Genomic DNA, 21,781 nt, shown 5'->3' with positions numbered 1-21,781 from the left:
CACACACACACACACACACACACACACACACACATTCCGAGGTCAGGTTGAAATTTGCTAAGTTTCTGAAACTAACAAATTATTCGTCAGCCAAGTGTTGTGACCACTATTGAATAGATCCAAGTTTGAATATATCAATTGATTGAATGGACTGGTTTTAAATTGGTTTTTGAACTATCCGGAATCAGTTTCAATTTTGTAAAGCACAGTCAAGTTTTGAACGGGCGGTTCCGGTAAGATTTATGCAGACGACGTTGAAAAGTTTATCTTTTCAGAAATCTAACTTACGAAATATGAAAAGTAATACACAGGTCATTATTTAGATCGTTACATTTACTAAGTGAAAATTTGTGAAACAAGGTTTTCTGGAATATGTATATTCTGTTAAATCTATGAATTCTGATCAATTTAATGCGCAAATACTTAATGGCAGTGCAAACCAAGTCGTAAAATTGTTAACGTATTTTTTTATATTTATATTATGATTTAATCTTTAAAACGTTTGTTATTGATTGTAATACACTGTAATAGGGGAGACAGCTTTTAACAAGCTTCCAGCTTTCTACTGAATCCCGATATAGATTATATTGTTATAAATGATCCATGAAAATGTTTCTTTGAATAAAAACTGATTAAACAAACACAAAACCGGACAAAGTGTAATAAAGACTTTTTCACAAATACAGTGACCTCTTCGGATCTGTCCAGATAATTTCATCCGGTTTCACTCAATACAGAATAGGAATAGCATAAATAGGAAGAAAAAAAAACCCGCAAAAGTTACAAATTACCAAACAGTGCTTTAAGCTTTGAACAAGACAGGATATCATCAGACCGTATGCATTGATTTTTGAGAAAGATTGGTGCATTTGTCTACCATAGTATAGTTTTTTGTTGCAAAAATCCATTTGTGACAATATCAAACCATCCTTTTTTTTAATAATTAACTATCTATCAAAAATACATCACACCTCCAGCACATTGTCCATTTTTGACTGAATAAATTTGATCAAAGATATATTGATCAGGAAGCCAAGACCGGACTTTACAAATTTGACTTGAGTTTTCAGACATTTCAGGATGTTAATTTTATTAGTTATAAAGACTATAAATTAGTCATAACATTTTGCTCACATGATTAATGCAATGTATACATTTCGCTTACCTGATTAATGCAATGTATACATTTTAGCTTCTTTAACTTTACTAGATATTGTTGAATGCAATACTGGAGACTATAGTTCATTCTGCAAAGTATTGCAAATGATATTCATGTCTGTAGCTTAGTGAATTTTCAGGTTAGCATAATTAAATGTAACTAAAAGTATTCAACACCATTCGAATTGACTTAGAGTGTAATGCATCTTATTAAATACATGCTAAAACAGGGTGGTCTGTTGACATCAATTTTTGTTATGACACCATGACCTGTGGAAAAGTCAATTTGTTTATTAATGAGTGATCAGCTTTCCTATTTGGCCATAATAGTTACCTCCCATTTATATCTGTGCAGTATCAAATATGGACTCTTCCAGAATTCAGTATGAACATGGCAGGTTACATGTACATAGACCATTCTTTTATCAACATGTTTTGAATGAACAGTGTTGCACTGAATATTAGCATAAATTATGTTTAAATCATGCGTGAAGTAAATTCAGTAATTTTAAGTACATTTTGAGATGCTAATGTGGAAATTCACTGAGAAACAGACATGGATATAATTTGTGATGCTGTGCTGAATAAACTATTGTTTCAGAATTCCTGAAGATTTGACAAACATTTCTTAAGAATTTTCCCCAAAATAGAGTATTAGTGAGAATTATCTTTTATAATCATGATTATGATGAATTACACACAGAATTACAACAAAACATAATTAAAATGAGTCTTACTCCAACCCATGTATTTCTGCATAAGTAGGTTGAGGATTTCTCTGAAAATAAGCAGTGAACCTTTTTTTTATATAAAGATAAATATCTTTTTGTCTTGGATATGAAATCTATATTTCCATTGCAACATTCTTTTGCAATATGTCTTTGATTTAATATTTGCTGTAAAATGTAGATCTAGTTGTCCAGGTACTGTAGAATTGAGAATTCAGGGTACAAATGAAGGAGACACCAGCAGATGGGGGTAATTGTATGTTTTCATATAGCTACTTCACTTCACTTCTGTAGGAGGATGTGTCTGCAGTGATGCATATGCCTTTAGACATTTCTTCAGACTGAAATTCATATATATTTGCCTTCATATATTCTGATAACAATGCATGATCTTTTATATTTAGAAGATGTGTCAGACCATCACAGCTAGTAACCCTTAGTCTGAGATAGACCTTAGGGTTCTGCAGGGAGTGTTTTGGATGGAGCCTAAAAAGTCCAGGAGTGACCTGTTTAGTAAAAAGCATAAAGTTAGATTTGCAGATTGTTCTAGGAAAGAGCCAACAAGTACTGCTGTCCCACTTAGTAAATCAATGGATAACCTGGAAAAAGACACCATTCCAATTTCCGATGGATTGGAAAATAATGCAAAGACCACAAAACAGGTAGAGCATGAGGATAAGATAGATACTGATATATTTAGTAGGAAGAAGAATACAACAACAAGCCAACATTCAGAGCCAGCAGCAATTGGAGGTGATGTAAACAGAACCTGGCCTGGATACTGTAGCCCCAATAGGGACATATTGGAGTCCTCACAAGGACAGTTTTCTCATTTTTCAAATAGGTCACCAACTGCTGGAGGTATTTCCATTCAGAGACCAGTTGTAGGTAAAGTCCAGGTTGTTCCTACTCAAACAAGCCCGGTTAGTTCAACTGCTGTAAAGCAAAATCTTTTTTCAGCAGTTTCAGCTTTCAAGCCTTTCCACAAGTACCAGGACTCTCAAAAAGAGCAGACTAAGGATAAGGATAAAAAGCAAGGAAAACCATCTGTTGCTTTTGATGTATCACCTTTTCAGGATAAGTCAGAAAGAACAAGAACTGTTGAGAGCAGCTTGAAGACAGAACATAAACATGAGCAACAGATAAAGAGGTTTAATAATCTGTCTCCAAGATGCACATCACCAAGAAATGGTGTTCAAAATTCAGGGAGAATCATGATGAAAGATATCAAGGAACTAAATTCTCCTATAGATAAAGGAGAGTTAAGGCATGTTGAAGAAACTATGAAGTCAGGACTCCCAAGGTGCAATGTTTTAGGAATCAAAAAACACATTGCCACTGAAAAGTGTCACAACATGCATTTGGAATCTAGGCCAAATCTTGATCATCTGTATGAATGTTCCCAGACACCAGCAGTGGTTTGTAAACTTGAAAATATGAAGGACATAGAGCATGAGAGACAGAGAAGTTATGAAGATTATAAAAAGCCAGGAGGTCAATACTATTTGAGTCATGGTCAGGACAACGTGAGACAAGAAACATGTATGAATATACCGCATGAAAAACATCAGCATTTTCAATCTCAGGGAGCACAGCCAGTAATTACTAATAACTTTGATCAGGATCTTACAGCACCATATGATACTCAGATTGCAACCCAAGAAAGGTTGGACAACTCTGAAGAGTCTAGAAATCTAAATTTTAGAGCTAAGTTTCCAGACTATGAAAGAACATTTTTGGGAGTGGATCAATATAGGCAAAGCAGCACAGACTATCAGCAAAAGGATGATTCAAACATTGACCACAGTAGAGTTGGACATACAGCAGCATTTGTGGATAGATCTAAAGATTCTTCCCAGCATCTCAGAAACCTTCAAGCAGCACCTTCTCATTATGATCATGAAAAACATAGATACATTACAGATCAAAGATCCATTCATGCAAAGGATATAGAACCAATTGGAATCATCAATACAATTGGTTTTTCAGGTTTATCATTGCATATGCCAAGAATATCTTCTCCTATGCACGAAGAAACACTGCCAATCATGGACACAAAGACCAGACAAGCTGCTACATTCCAGAGACAGGATGCATTGCCACAGACTGATACATGGAGAATGAATGCTAGTTTGGTGAGAAGGGAAGCTCCCAGTGACAGTGATGGCTCTAGTGTAACTCATTCTCATGCTACCAACAGCTTGACTTTGTCACCACGCCGACAGTCACAGCCTCAGGAGCAGTTATTTGCAGGGTATGTCAACGAAGCTCAGGGCAGTTGCAACAGGTATGGGATGAGATACTGTAAATCACACATATTTATCAGGTATGAAATGTACACTAGTTTAGGGTGGAAATGAAATCAGTAAATAATATTTGTCACATTAAAGACTATGATGCAGTTGATGCATTGTTGGTTCTCTAATAAGTATTTAGGTAATTATATATTCATCAAAATATTAGAATATTTTTTGATACCTTCTCTCATATGTTAAGGTTCTAAAATACTATGAATTAATTCTTTTTTATGGCTACCAATTTTTGTAGTTGTGTGAAAAGTGACAATGTTGTTGATACACTGGACTTCGTGGATTGTGTCCTTTTATTTTAACAGAAGGGTTATTGTTCTTTGGGTTTTTAAATTTGTGGTTTGTAAAACTGGTACCTGACAAAAAAAAATACATGTAGTAAATTTAGTTTAATGATTTACAGTTATCTCATGTGTTATTATTTTGAATGGAATATGACATCTCAGGGAAATTCAGTCACAAAGCCTGTGATTCAGATTAATCTTTGTGCATGATGTTTGAAGAGTACATGTCGTAATACTTTTTCAATGAAATGAATGGGTTGATTTTGTCCTTAATTTTCTGAGTCTTCAGGAAGTACATTTAGTATAAATATCCTCATTCAGAACTTTGAGTAACAGACTGTTGTGTTGTGTAATAAAAAAATGAATAAATGAATAATAATATAAAATTCTGGGTATATTCTGGAACTGAAAATTGATGGGAGGCATATTCCTCCACCATATGAAAAAAAAGAGTACCATGAACAGCACATTATATGTCTACCCTGTGTTTGAAGCACTCTTTGTAGGCACTAGTAGTGTATTATTTGTTTCAATAACTTTGACATTTGAACTTTTGATGCCAAATAATTTTTTTCCCTTAATCTAAGCTATTTACAATTCATGGTAATATTACATTAATTTACAATGCATGGTGTATCTTGGGAAGAGACATGTCTCAAAATAATACCATCGTTTTATATTGAGCATACATACATCATTGGAAATGTCTAAAGAAAGGGGGAGAGAGATTTGCTAAACAATGGTAGGGCTAGCAGAGATGAGGTGCAGTGCACTTATTCATTTGTTTTCCAGTACTATTTTTTATAAATCTGCAATTAAGGCAGAGCTTGTAATGTTATGATGCATCAATCTGTCCATCAGTTCATCCAGATGTGTATTTCCTATTTCATTCTTGCACAATAACTTGAGTTATCCACCATCTACCATTATTAAACTTTGTAAGTATGATGCATTTGGGGCTAGAAAAAAGACATTGATTTTGGGTACAAAAGGGCTATGGTCAGAGTCACTGGAACTGAAAGAAGGAAAATCATCTTCTGCCCAATAACTTGACTTGTGTACCAGACACTTAAACGAGACAATATAATTGGCTTACATTTGAAATATGATGGATATCTTCTGATTTTGATTTAAAAGGTAAAAGCTGAAGGTCACAATTATCTTAGCAAGCTCTGTGTATAGTTTGCATTTGAGACAAGGAAGATACCTTTATATTTTGGGGGTCAAAAGTCCAAGGTTAGGTTACTGGGACAAGGAAAGTAAATGATTTTCACAAAATGATGTATGTTCTATACCACATGCCTTAACTAAACTTTGTGGTTGGCCTTGAGACCAGAAAGACACTTTTTGTGGTTAAAAGTTCAAGTTAAAGGTCATTGAAACTTAAAGAAGGAAAATAGTTTTGACAAAATAACCAGAGTCCAGTGCCACAGTTCATGACCAAACATCATGGATAACTTGAATTGGAGACATGAAAGGCACATATTAATTTTGGGGTCATTAGGTAAATAGTCCAGGTCATTGAGACTGAAAAAAAGAGTGGTTTCATTAAAAAAGCTGGAGTTAAATCATGAAACTTAAAGTCATGCATGATTGTGTGGAAAATGGAAACTGTCCTTTTAAAGCTATGACACCTATTGATCTGGCACATGCTATGATGCAGCTGTCAAAATACACACTGACAGCATTGACCAGTGAAATAGTTTGTTTCTTTTAGTATTGCTTTGCATTGTCTCTTGACAGTGGTTGCATAGTGAGTTAAATGGGTACTGCATCTTTAAATATCTGTTTCCTACCAGTGAAAGAGGATTTTACATAAAAGAAGTATTATAATACTATTTATCATATGACAGGTATCTATGGTATACTTTTTGAGAACTGATGTGAATCCCACAACTGTGTCTTTGAATAGACCCTGTGAAATTTTAACCATACTGTATTTACAGTCATATACAAACCTCCTGTGGATTTTTCAAGGTACTGCTATAGTTTACATATAAAAAATTTTCTCACTTGCAAGAAAACCCACAGCTCTATGCAAGACATAGCAGTCACAACGTCCTGTTGTTGTTTCTTGTCCCTTTTTAAATTTGTAGAAAGTATTTTCCCCCTTTTTTAAACATGATTAAATCTGTTGACTGCCTTGATAGTACAGCAAAACCTGACTTTAAAGACCACTGCAGTGGAGACCACCTGTTGTTAGAGACCAGATTGATAATGCTTGAATTATTTTGTTGTATAGTGTGATGACTTCATTTGTAAAACCACCTCTATTGAGAGACCATTCTTTATAGGCATCAGTTAATCTTTCAGGACAGATTTTACTGAAACAAAATCAACATATATCAGTGAGGCCAAAACAAAAAATATGTGTTTCCAGTTGCACTGGTTTTGAAATTATAGGAATATTTTTTTGTATAAACATTATATAATGTTTTTTATTTTAACCAGTGATAAACAGGGATGGTCAGCTGATGGGAAACACACATTTATTTTGTTTGGCTTAAATTCTCGGGTTGGTAATGATACTTTGAGAGTGTTTACATTATTTTGGAAGACAGATGAGGTAATCAGTGGAATGGAATTTACTTGTCTCAGTGCCAAAACTTACATTGATAATTTTTTCTGCATTGCTTTTAAAAGTGAAAAGAAGAGATAATTACTGTGTCTGCAAGTAATTGACTTTAATATCAAACATTGAAATAATGTTGAACATTATATGTGGTCAGTCAGGATGCAGGTTACCATAATAACCTGTAATTGTTATGTAATAACTAAGGTAGCAACACCCAGCCAATTCAACACAATGAGACCATAACAAGGAAAGAAAGGATCACAGGCCCACAAAATTTTCTGAAAGATCAATGAGAAATGGTTATCAGAGTCCCTGAAATTATTAGAAAAGATAGAAATCCCTGAGGGTCATTTGCCTTGAATAGGTTCCTGTGAGTTGCTTGTTTGGAGTAATCTGTTGATAAAGATTTTTCACCAAAGAGACAGTTTTTTGTTAGGTGTTCTTATGTAAGGAAAAAGAGGAATGATGAAAATCACTATTTTTCTTTCAGCACAGGCACATTAAGTGAGGGTCCTGTATGCCGTATTTGTCATGAAGGAGATTTGGAAGAAGTGTTGGTGTCACCTTGTTATTGTGCAGGCAGTGTGGGACTGTTGCATGTCTCATGCCTTCAGAGATGGCTTGGAGCCTCCAACAAGACAACATGTGAAATCTGTAACTTTGAATTTCTCTTGGAAAGAAAACCAGAACCTTTTATTAATGTATGTGAGAATCATTTTGACGTGGTTTTTTGTTAAACTAGCATATCTGATGGCCTTTTGAGTTTATGGCACAGCCTGCATCTTTTTTGTAATTTTCCATCAACATGTGCTATTTTTGACTTTTTGAAAAATTTCTAAACAGAATTTGACAAAATTTGACACAACATCCTGATATAAAAGCATTTTGAGTGTGTACAAATGGTTCCAGTAGGCCATCAGATATAGTCACCATTACAAAATAGGAAAAATTACAGAATTTGACACAAAGCACGTTTGAATAAAAGAGTTAGATTTATACAAACGTATCTGGTTCTTCAACCATTATGACTGTTGTCACTGTTGTAGGAAACATTTAAACTACTTTGTCTCAGAAGCTGCATGATAAATTCTGAAATATTGGACAGCAAGGCATTTTCCTTAATTTTTACCATAATGCCAGTTGACTGTCCAAAATGACCACTGTTTAACATGTAGCTGCCTCGAAACAACTTTGGTGTCAAAACCTGCTAAACAAAATGTGATTAAATTTAAAAGAAGGTTTCTCTGCATCAAAGCCTTTCACTACTATAAAAATGATGCACTATTAAATATGGCTACTGAGACTTTAAGTGAGAAATCCATTAAGCAGATGCACGACATTCCTCTTAAGATTTTGGCCAAACTTGACAGAAAGCATGCAAACATGAAGGCCTGAATTCAGCACAAATGCTTCTTATACCTCATCTGATATGGTCACTGTTACTTGAGATAGAAAAACCATTAAATGAACTTTAAAAAACAGAATTAGACCAAATTAGATAGAAAGCGTAAAAATAGCACAGATTACATGGCCAACTGCCCTTTGGCCATTTGGTTGATGTCTTCCAGGTTAGCAATGTCAGGACCAAATGGGCCTTTTTTTCTTGCACAATTCAGATTGAGATAACAAAACCATTAAAAACCAAATAAATGAAGTGTATTGGTTGTCTCTTACTGTCATTCAAATTAGGATTGCAGTTTGGACAGTTTCTAATGCACTTTTGACCTAAGGGTCTTGTGCATGGTATGTGAATACATCTTGATGACTACATCTTCCTGACAGAAGTTAAGGTCATCTTGACTTTTATTTCAAACTTTTGTGATTGTTTTGTGGAAATTAGTTTCTCTTTGGCCAATGAGTCAATTACATTTGTATTTGTTGGTAGATTAGGGTAAGTACAACATCCTTCAGTTAATATTTGGTCACCATGACCTACCGGTACATTGCATCCATCAGTAATTGCAGCTTAGTTTTGCATAAAGGTTCATGTCGCAAGAACTGTTAGCAATGTTGGATATATCTTTATTGATGAGGAGAAAATGCGATGGATAAGACATGTAATTTATATAAGACATTTCTAACTGTTATAATTTCTACCATTTTTCTATTATTTGTTAAATTAAGAAAGAACCAATTAGTCCATTTTCTGGCATATAAGTTGATGTGGAGTATAAGTCAAGTTTGCTAATTTTGTACATTTTCCATCCTTCTTCCATATATAAATTGATGGTGAATATAAGACAAAGCAGATCAACACCTTGGTTTCATCTTTTTTCCATGTAACTTCTGGTTTCATGAATATTAATGGTATTACTCTATGATATTCCAGATTAATTAGGAAATTGTAGTCACTGGCATTCACATGCTTTTTCCACCCATTTTGCTTTGAAGAAAGAAAAGGGGGAGGTTTCAGTGTGATTGTAATTGGTATTGTTTACTTACCTGATGATTATGAACTACCTTGTGGACACGTGCACATTATCAAATGACACCTCTGAATAAACACTTCATTCTTGTTTTAATTACAATCCATTGTCTTAAGAACCAAATGCCTATGCAGTGTTATTTATGTGCAAATTCAAAATGCCTGGAGCTTTGGCCAGGTTATTCCTGTTGACACCTGTTTGAGGGCAAGATTCAACACGAGATCAAATTAATGCGGCTACCAATAGGGATATGAGGCTATCCATAGAGAAAAAGAGAAATGTAAAGAAAATTATTGACAGAGACAGAAAAACATATAAATGTTAAATAAAAAAACTGTCCTTGGTTAATGTTCATTATTTATGTCCAGAGAAAAGAGGGGGCATAATTTCTTCTGGTTCTCAATCCATTTGAGATCATAAAACCAGTAAGTGGTGTGGATTAATGATTGAGAAGAAAGGGGGTACTGGCATTGTCTATTACCCAAAGCCTGTATCAGGGTTTAAACAGATAACTAGCATTGATTGTCAAAAACCAAATACCAGTCCATCAATTATAATTAAAAAGAGATATTGAAACAACAGCTTTTAAAGAGTGAATACAGGTAAACTAAGAACTGATTGTTGATAATCTTTTAGTAGTCTGTCTATCTCTACTCTGAATTTAACCTTTATTGTGGGTGTTCTTTAGCAAATACATGATAATTATGTGCTAAATCTATGGTATTTTAAAAATATTCATCAAACATTTGCATCATTAATATGGATTTTATTTTATTTTGTGTTGGAGAAATGAGGAAATACATTAAGCCACATACAAATGCATACAAAATAATGATATAAATTGCAACAGCAGTTATATTAGTTTAGAACTATTTATTGACCTTTTATTGAAAAAGAATTGGTACAGCTATGTGACCTATTTCACTTTGCCAGTTTTGTCTCAAACTCACGGTATTAACAGTACTTAAAGCAGTTTCAATGATATCATCCATATGCAAGTCAAATCAGAGTATAAGATGAAGACCAGACCTTACAGGCTGGAAAATAAAATATGGTACTCATCTAGAGCCCCCAACCCAACTTCAGCAAAATAAAACATGACATCTTGTATATACCCATTCTTGTCTAATAGCAAACCCATGCTGAATGATATGACCATCTCTATTTGAAAAAAACACAAAAAACTAACAACTTTTTCACAGATATTGACTGGGGATATCTTTGTCTCATAAGTCCACACTGTATTTTTATCAAATATATTTGGTTGGTCTCCTGTTATTTTCATGTGGCAGATACTTTGTGTCTAAATTGTTTCCAAAAATGTTAATGAAAGTAATGTTGTTGTTTTGCTTTTCTTAATGCAGCATTTGAACTCAGAAAAATAACTGGGAAACAAAAGTTCATCTTCTTTCATCTCCCAGGGGGCATAACTCTATCAAACAAGACTAAATCAGATGATTGAGATTCTCTTCTGAGACCTCAGACTTCACTTAATTGTGTCAAATTGAAAAAAAAAATATTGTAGGCAGAGAATGTTTGCATCCCAGCAGAAATTTTGCTCTAAAATGTCATTTGAGGGTTTATGTAAAAAGTATCAACAAAATCAGCTCATTATTTTTGTACATTAAGATCAGATTTCCTGTCATATAGTTTGTAATTTTGTTAAATATTTATAAAATCAACATAGATTTTACTAGCTAAAATTGATATGCTCTTGGCTGATGAAAGGCTGCTTGAAAGTATACTCTGGGCCATTGAAGAACTATTACTTGATCAAACATCAACAAAAAGTATTCCTTTGTTATCAGAACCTCTTGGACATCCCACTGATAGTAAATTAATATAGACTAATTTCATTTAATATTTGATCGTATCTGTAGAAGCATCACTATTCAAAATCTGATATTGGTAGGTCCAAGTCAGTAGCAGGCATTAAATGTGTAAAAGATGGAATAAACTAATTACAGTACACTTCATTATAATGCTGTCCATTGGAACCACATAGTATATTGTCTTCCAATGAGACTGCCTTATAATGATGTACATGATACAGCACTCCCTCAGTATAATGCTGTTTATGAGACTGCCTTATACTGGAGTACTTTTTACAATACTCCCTTGTTATAACACTAACCATGGGAGCTACAGAGTATTCTGTCTTATTTTAAGACTGATTTAGAATGAAGTACATGTATGTATAAAGGGGCTGTCCATATATGACAGCATGCCACAAGGGAGAGAGGGTCTGACTTAGGTGATAATGGGTATGGTAGGGGATTTTGAAAAATGTGACATCACAAAAACAATACCATCTGCCAGAGAAAATGTAAATTACATAAGATTGCAATATATGGAAGAAAAAGTACATAGTACTTGAGGCACTTGTGCAGTGTTACTAAATGCTGATTTGGTTGATTAATTTTCTGAGAAATAATACTCATTTCCATTCTCATGCTGTGACAATTGTACAGTCTCTCATCCTCCCATGGAGAGATAAGTCCCATTCTGTTTGACAAGTCTTTTTCTCTGCTCACACATAATAGTTGCATGTTCTCTGCACACATTTCTGATTTTAATGATTCGATGTGAATTGATTATGGACATGCTGGTGTAACCTACAAAAAGCAGAAAGGTTTGCCAACAAGAACTAGTTAAGAATTGGAATGAAATCAAGATTGACATCAGTTCACAAGTCAAAGTTGATCATTTGTTAAAGGAGTTAAAGGCAATTTCTAATTAAAAAGAAGGGATAGCTTCTTACATTTTGGACAAAACAAGCACATTTAGCTAAAGAAAAAATAAGTTCCATTCGAATTTTGTTCAGGATTCTGCTTATTCTGAGCATTTGTCTGATGGCAAGGTTATCGCTTCTGATAATTCCATACCTAGCACCAGCATTTCAACAACAACAAGAATTGCTGCAGTGCAATTACAGTTGCAGATTGATGTCTTGAATTCTGATCTGGTTGGCTTGTATGAACAATGCAAATGAGGACTTCTTATAGATGAATAGGATAGAAGAAAAGAAAAGAAAAGACTGAAGATTGAATCGGAGATCAAGTTTAAGAGGAAGAAGGATGATGAATAAAGACCATAGAAACCATAGAAAGCAAGGGATGAAAAGAAGAGGAAACTGAATGCTGTGTTGGAAGAAAATCCCAAACTGTGCAAATCTCTGAATGCCAGTATCAGATCTGGTAGGTCAAGAATTGAAAAGGATCAATCACTGGTACTGAAAGCTATTCTGGACATGCATGGATCTGCTTCTCATGAGAAAAGACAGAGCAATGTTTACAGAAGCATTAGAACCAAAGATCAGTTGAATGAACAGTTCAAAGTGTTTGGTTTTACCATCAGTTGAAGTGGACTTTACCTTTGTCCTTTGTTGAAGTGCATTTTGTCATTGGAAGGTCAGTGTCATGTGTCAACAGTCCCTGTAAAGAGCACAAAATTGTCAGCATGCAAAACATATTGACAGAAGTTTTGTACAGCCACAATCAGGTACTTAGAAGTGCTATCTTTGATGCTAGGACCTAATGAGGTGTTTCATAAGTCAAGACAATAAGTCATGTGTCCCAATTGGACTGACTGCTGCCAATAAGCAGAGTCCACTACTGATGCATATGGAATGTAGAGTCAGTGTCCCAGATCATGACAGTTTGTAGCTGCCTGACACAAGCTAATTCTTTCTGTCTTAGCCAGAATCAAGATTTAGTCCAATGGTCTTTTGAACCGAGAAGCTGTTGGCTGTTTGGGTCCAACATATATTTCCATCAGATCAGGAAAGCACTTGTCATCAACAGCATTTAGCCATGGGCTTTACTTAAAGAAATTTTCTGAATCTTAAGGAGTTGGACACCATTACCAGGAATGGTATTGATTGCTTGGTCAATCCAATTCTTGTGTTCACCATTGATGGCAGTCTGGATGAAAATCTGTTATAAGTTATTAAAGTTGCGATCCACCACTTCAAAACAATCTCAATGCTATGCTCATTTCAACAAAGGCACCTGGATGAAGCAACTTTAATAGAGTCGAGCAAAAGATGGCATCAGTAAATAATGAACTGGGTGGATGGATTTTACCCCATGACCACTACAGCAATCATTAAGATGAAAGAGTTAAAGCTGTCAGTGCTAAGCTGAAGATCTTTGAGTTTACTGGAAAGACTATGGCCAAAATTTGGTCATTGACATTTTCTAACAGTTGCTGAATATATTGGGCCAACCATTTCAGAGCTCTTGGAACAGGAATTGTCATCCAGAGACTAAATATCTTATGACCTCCACGTGTGATCAAGCCATTACTTGACTGCAGGTGTGAACTGCACAGACAACATATGCTGTTTGAAACCAAGGACCTTGTATTTTGTTAGTTTCCTCCTTCTCTATCTCTTGTTCAAACAGACAAATGACTTTAGATTCTGGACAAGAAACAGTTGGGGCATCATACAAGTTTCCATCACTTTTTGCATCTAAAAGTCTGAAAATTATGATCTCCTTCCCTAGCATGCAAATAAGTTTCATTTTATTCCATATGACCTATACTGTCTGTCAGTTCAATCTCTTCTTAGTAACAGGATTTGCAACATATGCCACTGGTACTTCACCTCCTTGGTCATGCTGTGCAACCACTCAGTACACACAAACAGGTATAAGTTCCATCGTAGTGGCAGCAGACCAGTGAGAGTGGCAACTCAGGTAATGTGAGATGATGGTCATAATTTTGCAGAGAACTAAATTTGGATTAATCAAGATATTTTTTAAGTATTAAATAATTCAGAACAAAGTGTTTTTATACAAAGTTATTTTGAATCAGTTTTATTTTTAAAATTTTTTATTTGGGATGGGTCAAAATTTTGTGATACCATTTATAATGGGGCTTTGAGTTTTTGTAATGAAAGATGAATGAGGGGATGGTGTTCAGATCCCTAACCAAATTGCATGACGTCATGCATGGATGGCCCTTAACATGTAATTTACTACCACTTAATGAAATGGGCTCTATAGCCACATTAGCCTTTTAACAGTAAAGGGTATTATGGTGTGAGAATGATGGATTACATATTTAGTTTGGATCTTATTTGTAATAGGACACTCTTTAAAAATTTTGAATGAAATAAAATGTTATTCACCTGCAGTTTTGATGGAGGGACTAACATAAGTTTTTTTTTAAAATTCTAAATGTATTGTGAATGTTATATCACTAGCTGTGTTAAAATTTTCTATTTTCTTTTTTTAAAAAATTCAGTTTTTAAGAGCACCAGGTACCAGTAGAGAAAAACGAAATCTGATATGTGATGTGGTTTGTTTCTGTGTCATCACTCCAGTGACCGTGGTCACCTCCTGGCTCTGTATCTCTGGAGCATTTGAATACTTTCAGCCCAGTAGGTGGGAGAGATCAGGACTTATGGCTCTTGCAAGCTGTCTACTCCTTATGTACCTAATCTGGCTCATAGTAAGTGAGATACAGTACGAAGGATTATAAAATATTTAAATTGGTACATGCAGGATATTTGACTAAATTTATGCTTTGATTGAGTTTTTTTGTTTTATAAAATAGGAATTTGGATTTTCCCACCCACCAGTTGTCAGAGTAAGTGGAGAAGTAAATTAGTTAACACCGATTTGTTGTTGTAAATCTGTTAATCAGATTTTTTTCATATTCAGTTATTTTTCTTCTGTGGAAATGTAGATACAGGTCTGCCAGTGCATCATGCATCAGTAAATCTTTGAGTAAATGTGTGTGTGTGTGTTTGGTTTGGATTTTTAATGTAGCTTTAACAATTTTTCAGTCATATCGCAAGAATGTCTGCAGTGTCACAATTTATAGTGATGTCTATCACTGGGGCATCATGCCGCATACATGTAGCATCATGTCCCACCCAGTCCCATTATCCTGACACCAGGTGGACCCGTCCTAACATTAACCTCATAATGCTGAGTGCCTAGTGAGGCAGCTGTTAATACCATTTTAAAAAGTCTTTTGTATGACTCGGCCAGGGTTCAAACCTCCTGCATCCAAGGTTCAATGCTCTAATTCCACTAGGCCAACAGAGCTGTTTTCAGATCATTAATTGAATGAATATTTTAGACTGATCTCCTTGGCTCATTTTGTTACACCCATTTTGGATTATAAGTTGTTGCTTGAAATCATGAGTAGAGTGAATACTTTAGAATGATCTGGCACATCATGTGACAGCAGATCAGAGTTATAAGTTGTTTACTTTAAGTGTAACGTGTTCATTGAAATAGGAGCACCACCTGTATGTAACCTATTCGACACGCTGAATTGAACATTCAGATTAGTTCTCTTTATTATTATTCGTTATCTTAATCTTGCTAAATTCTATTAATTTACCCATGCTTTTCGGATGATTTTAGTCATGAAATATAGATTGAAAGACAATAATAATCACATACTTGTATTTGCACAGTTCATTTGTGTTGATAAAACATTAACACCTGTACTGGACAGAGGCATTTATTACTGCTGTATTACCTGTAAAGCTTTCCCATAAATTTTAAAATAATATGAACCCTTCCCCCAATGTTATGGTCAGTCACAAATGTGATTTATATTAATTTTCTATAGAGACAAGCATATCTCATGATCATATTCATCAGATGCAGTTCTGACAATTCTAACATTATGGTTGTCAAGAAGAATTTGGTTCTGACCTGGGTTCACTTAGAGAATCCAGTAGGGAAGTTTGAAAATGGTACCATCCAGTCTCAAGTGAGTGCAGTGATGAACATTATTGATGCTTGCATTACCTTCAAACCCACTATTGAACAATTAATAGTAACAAAGACTATCTGAGTAAGCCTATATTGTACCATCTAGTGGCTGTTAAAGACAGAACTTTGTGTTTGTTTTTATTTCATGTTAATGTGGGTGTGATTATGAAAGCCTTTGCACATATGTTTATATGTAAGGTGATGATTATTTGACAATGCTATGTCTACCAATTTTATTTTATTTGTAGGTGTATTAAATGCTTTCAACAAGGCAAACAAGTTCTTTTCTTTCATTCAGGTTTGAATTTCCAATCATTTTCTACAGGCTTATATGAAAAGTCAGCTTAATCTCGATTGGATAAGGTCACTTTTTTAGTTCATGCCCACTGAACCCCCTTGGGACCTACATAAAAACCCAACTCTGTCTGGGAATAAGGCAGGTATGATAAAAATGATTTCTACACAATAACATTTTTATTAGTTCTATCTCCCATACTTAGATGAAACACTGTGGATAAAACATTGTGGATTGTTTGCACTTGGGGTAAGGAAGAAGCCTAATATTTGGAGATAAAATGTCCAAGTCACTGTGACAGAAAGAATAAAAATGGGTTCCACACAATAACATTTGTTAAACATCAACGGACCTGGGCCAAACTTTGTGCATGGACTGCACATGCACTAAGGAAGAAACCTGTTGATTTTGTGGTCAGAAAGGCCATATATCAAGATCACTGTGACTGAAAGAAGAAAAATGGTTTCTTCAGAAATATTTATCTGTGGAGGATTATTACATATGGGCAGGCATATAATGTGCATTCATGACACTTCTGTTTTATTTGTTTAATTTTCCTTAATCCATTGATGGATATTTTGAACTTGGGATGAATGATTATTATGCTAATTCTTTCAGTCACACACTTGCTAACTCTTCTGACTGCAAAGTCATTGTTGTAGAAACTTTGTGTTAAGGTTTTGGTTAAAATTGTTTGCTTATATTTCCTAAGCTACATGATGGATTTCATTCACTATTGGGATGACTAATTATGGTTAAAAAAAATTGATTTACTTTTATTTTCCCAACCCATTGATAGATTTTGTATACATTTTAGATGAACCATTATTGAAGCTAAGACTAATAATTCTGAAACATTGCTTGTTCATGCAAGGTCACACATTTTACATGAATGCTTTGATAGCCAACTCTATGCAGGCTCTTGATTTCTTCAGGAGTTGTTTTGTTTGACATTCGTTTGTAACTTACAAAGTGTGTGTGTCATTAGGTCCTGAATACTTCTGACACTATAAGTTCCTGGACTGTTAGAAGGAAGAAAGTTCTTTGAATTACAAATATGAAACTTTTTATATGAAACAAATGGAACCTTCTTTAATAGTGTAAATAGACTTTCATTTATGGTGTACCACTTTTTATGGAACTTTGGTGACTCAGTGTTTAGTTTGCCAACCTTGCAACCAAAAGTGTCTGAGTTTGAATTCTGCCATCAGATCAACCAGGGTTAGCTAATGAGTTGTGTCCTTGGTCAATGACGCTTTACTCCAATTGCTGCCAACCACAAACTCAAAGATCCAGTGAACAGTTATCCTTTCTGTGAACAATGTAGGACCTCCCCCTTTCCCAGCCATTGAATTCAAGTACCAGCTTAAGTGTATGTGTCTGTGTGTGTTGATACATCAGAAATAAATTCATATTATTTGCATATAAAAGTCGACTTAAAAGTAATCAACTGGTCTCCTTGCAAAAGGTGTTATTTTGTGTATGTTATGGGCTAGGGCAGTTTGATATGCATAGATATGTTCCAGGAAAAAGGATCTAAATAATGAAAGAAATGGTAGTCATAAAGATTATTGTCTATTTTTCCTGATACAGTACTCATCTTTCTGTAATGAATGAACCCATCATGCAGCATAGAGCGTGCTTCAGGTACATGGAATTAAATCAATTCATTGGTCCAAAATAATAAGAACTTTCAACATGGAACATTGTTTTTGACTTGTATTTTGTTTATGTTGTGTTTTTTTTTCTAGTTTTCTATAGGAAATAAAGTCAAGATTTTTTTCTATTTGTCCACAACAATACAGTCTGATCAAATAATCACTGATATTGCTTGAGACAATTTTCTTTACCAGGTAGCAATACGTCACAATTACAGCTTGTGGAAAGACTGGAAGATGTTCCATCAGGATGTAAAACTTCGAGGTTCTCCTATCACAAATAAATCTTCACCGGGACAACTTTGTCATAATACTGGTAGCAGGAGCACCAACAGTAGTGTACAACTACAGAGCATTTGTATAAGTATACGAGCTGCAGCCACACGACGACATCAGCGTGGTGCAGGCCAGTCTCAGAATCAACCCTCAAGGATGGCAATCAGGGACAACCCAAAGAATGTAATTCAGGAATCAAGTAAAACCAGTCATCCATCTACTAAAACATCAAGATCTACAAATATATCAAGTGAGAAGGACCAAAATCTGACCAAAGATAAAACAAAAAATGCACACAACTTATGGGAAAATAGACATAGTGATGATGACAGTGATGAAGAGGCCATGATTATTCTTGAAGACAGTCCAGGGCTTTGGAAACCGGAGTTGGAATATTCAGGCTCAAGGATAGAACAGTACAGTGACATTGTTAATATCTGGCAACATGATTCAAATTTTTCTGCCTCTTCCACACATCTGCGAAGTGAAAGTAGTGGCAGTGAGGCAACACCATCTACAGTATTCAGAGTGAAGAAACCTTCACAGACATATAAGAATAGTGACAGTTCTGAGATTTGGCCACACAATTCAAATTCTTTGCTATCTGCCAAACACCATGAAAGTTATAGCAGTGAGACAACACTTAAGGTACCCACGGTGGAGAAAACTTTGCCAAGAGATCAGCATAAAGACAGGGTTGAAAATTGTTTAGCATCAGTCAGACATCAGCAAAAAATTGACAGTATTGCTTGTGGGACATCATCACCAAAAGTACACAGAGTGAAGGCATCTTTAAAGAGAGATCAGCTGTGTGGCAGGGTTGAAAATCATCCAATGGCTGTGATATTGTCCAGTCATCTGCAAAATAACAGTAGTGTCAGAGAAACAATACCTAAAGTACCCATAGGGAAGACAGTTTCACTGAGAGATCAGCACAGTAACAGTGCTCAAATGTGGCAACATAATTCAAATTCTGTTGAGTCAGGCAGACTCGAGCAGAGTAACAGTAGCAATGGTAATAAAATGGCAACAAAAATAGTTCGAGTATGGAAAGAAACTACTGTTTAAGTAAGTGATGTAGAACTGATTTTGCCATTAAGCACTATTAAAATGATTGTTAATAACTGAAGCTAGCATGAAGGTCTACCGAGAACTCTGTGATTGCATAATAAGTTTCCCTCACTATAAAGCTCCTCAGTATTCTGTACTTCTTATAACACAGGTATAGCCATGGTTCAAGTTAAATCAGACCCTATCATTCTATTTTTAGTTCTTGCTCAGGAGTCCCAGTTATAATGTAGTTTCATATTATTATATGCTCAACAATTCTTTTGTTTTAATGCATTATCAGGACATTGTTCATTGAAGCATGCCTCAGTTAAAGGCTTCCTTGCTTGCAGAATAGGTAATTTGTGGTTCATGAACAGTGTTATAAAAAAGGTAACATTGTACACTCTGAGCTTCCTAATCAGAATTGCACTGTACCCAGTAAATTGTCAGATAAACCAAACTCTTGTTCAGAGGAATACGACTTTGATTGGGATCAAATTAATTAATTCTCTCTCATGACTTGTTATTAAAGTGAAAGTTAGATGTGCATAAATTAAATTAATGAGACTTGGATCTAAAACTGCCGCAGGCAGTTTTGTGTGTTATGCATTTTAGTTTAAATTCCATTTAACATTCTGTTGCCAAAGTTTTAAAAGCCAGTCTTTTGGTAAATATATTGGCATGGTAACCATTCACCAGATTTTATATATAAGCTAAAGAGACTCAATTCATGAAGAAAAGAAACTGTTATTTAAAGAAAAGCTGTACACGTGCGATTTTCTTAAGACCCTTAATATGGCCTTTCTCCAGTTGTCTTTTCATGAACATTGCAGTTTACTTCTCCAAAGGCCATATGTCTATTTATTTTTTTAAATCTAGTTTTGATCAGACTTGGAAAATAGGTTTATATCATCAAGATCTCAGAAGTTTGCAGATATGAGTGAAATCGGCACAAAATAAGGTGATCTTGCAAATGTAGTGAGCATCTCATCATTGTGGAGGACTTATCTTTGATCTGATTTTGAACAAACTTTGAATATCATCAAGATTTTGGACAGGTTCCATAATGAGCAAGATCTATTTTTATTAACGAGATGAACATTGATTTGTTGAACTTTTTACCACTCTGAAGGCTATATATCTGACCCGATTTGATAATGATTAGATTTGGAATGTATGGTTAGATCAAGAGCTTAGACAGGTTCTTCATTGTTTAATGAGGATATCTTGTTACTACGCTGGAAGCAATAATTTTGATTTGATTTTAATTCAGCTTGATATATTGGGTTATAATTATCACGATCTTGGAGAGAATTGATTTTAGCATCAATTTTTAAAGATGCGATTTTGATTGAACTTTAAATATTGGGTTATAATTATAACGATCTTGGAGAGAATTGATTTTAGCATCAATTTTTAAATATGCGATTTTGATTGAACTTGAAATATTGGGTTATAATTATCACGATTTTGGATAGGATTGATTTTAGCATCTGTTATTAAATATGTGCATGTATTTATGTGCATGTTTAAATTTATTGTTAAATGTAATTTAAGTATAAAGTTTCAAACATGTTTTCTTGATGTCATTTTTTATTACATTTTCAATTTGCTAAAATAAGAACAAGTGACATGGCTCACCTCTGCCTGATAGTAAAATACAAAAGCAGTTGGCCAAGAAATCGAGGTCAGTAGGATGTTTTCTGAATGAATTTCTTTCAATGCTGTTGACTGCATATGTGTAACTGAATTAATCATTATGAGGTTTCTCCATTTTTAAAAATCTTTATCCATATTTGATTGCAGATCAGCAAGCAGCGCTAGCCTAGTATTGAATGGCCTTTATGCAAACCATTCTTTCAAAATTGGTCAGTCTTCCCTCCGGATATGAGCTCATCTGAAAGCATGCTAGAGTGAAGAACTTGATGCTTACTGTATTCTCCATCAAATATGGCCACAATTACTAAAAATATAAAAACCTTTACAGAACTTTATTTCAAAAGCCCACTCAACAGGATTTGACCAACTTTGACACAAAACATCCAGGTATAGAGGTCGTAAAGTATTGGACAAATGATGCTGATGTACCCTTAAATAAGGATGATTAGATACAAAACTTGAGAAACCTTCAGACAGTAGTTTTCAATAAATGTGCCATCATCGGCATGTGTGTATGTTTGATGTGAATTTTTAATGTAACAATTTCGCAGTCATATTGCTACAATGTCTGCAGTGTGGCAGTTTATAGTGATGTCTAGCACTGAGGCAACATGCTGCAACCA

At 34.7% G+C, this 21,781-nt stretch overlaps 1 protein-coding gene across 2 annotated transcripts; it reads left to right on the top strand.

Annotated features, from left to right (window-relative positions):
* Positions 1–3,888: 3,888 nt before the first annotated feature.
* Positions 3,889–20,266, top strand: LOC149801424 (uncharacterized). 2 transcript variants are annotated; one of them, XM_089954310.1, is made up of 4 exons: positions 3,889–4,140; positions 7,545–7,755; positions 14,731–14,937; positions 18,369–20,266. In XM_089954310.1, the coding sequence occupies exons 1-4, from the start codon at positions 3,890–3,892 to the stop codon at positions 19,515–19,517; spliced, it is 1,818 nt and encodes a 605-aa protein (XP_089810436.1). In that variant the 5' UTR covers position 3,889; the 3' UTR covers positions 19,518–20,266. The 2 variants fall into 2 exon arrangements, with proteins under 2 accessions (XP_089810436.1, XP_089810435.1); XM_089954309.1 differs by having other exon boundaries at positions 3,889–4,173.
* Positions 20,267–21,781: the final 1,515 nt, after the last annotated feature.

This window comes from Sinohyriopsis cumingii, chromosome 4 (genome assembly GCF_028554795.1).
Source record: "Sinohyriopsis cumingii isolate HCF-2022 chromosome 4, ASM2855479v2, whole genome shotgun sequence".
NCBI classification, from domain to species: domain Eukaryota; kingdom Metazoa; phylum Mollusca; class Bivalvia; order Unionida; family Unionidae; genus Sinohyriopsis; species Sinohyriopsis cumingii.
The sequence above is the reverse complement of the archived record's forward strand: the minus strand, read 5'-3'. Positions and strand labels throughout refer to the sequence as shown.

Excerpts from the sequence above, each read along its gene's own strand:
- LOC149801424 (XM_089954309.1), top strand. The coding sequence starts at position 3,890 with ATGCCAAGAATATCTTCTCCTATGCACGAAGAAACACTGCCAATCATG. Across the intron at positions 4,174-7,544 it reads GCTCAGGGCAGTTGCAACAG|CACAGGCACATTAAGTGAGG; the intron begins GTATGGGATGAG and ends TTTTTCTTTCAG. Across the intron at positions 7,756-14,730 it reads AACCAGAACCTTTTATTAAT|TTTTTAAGAGCACCAGGTAC; the intron begins GTATGTGAGAAT and ends TAAAAAATTCAG.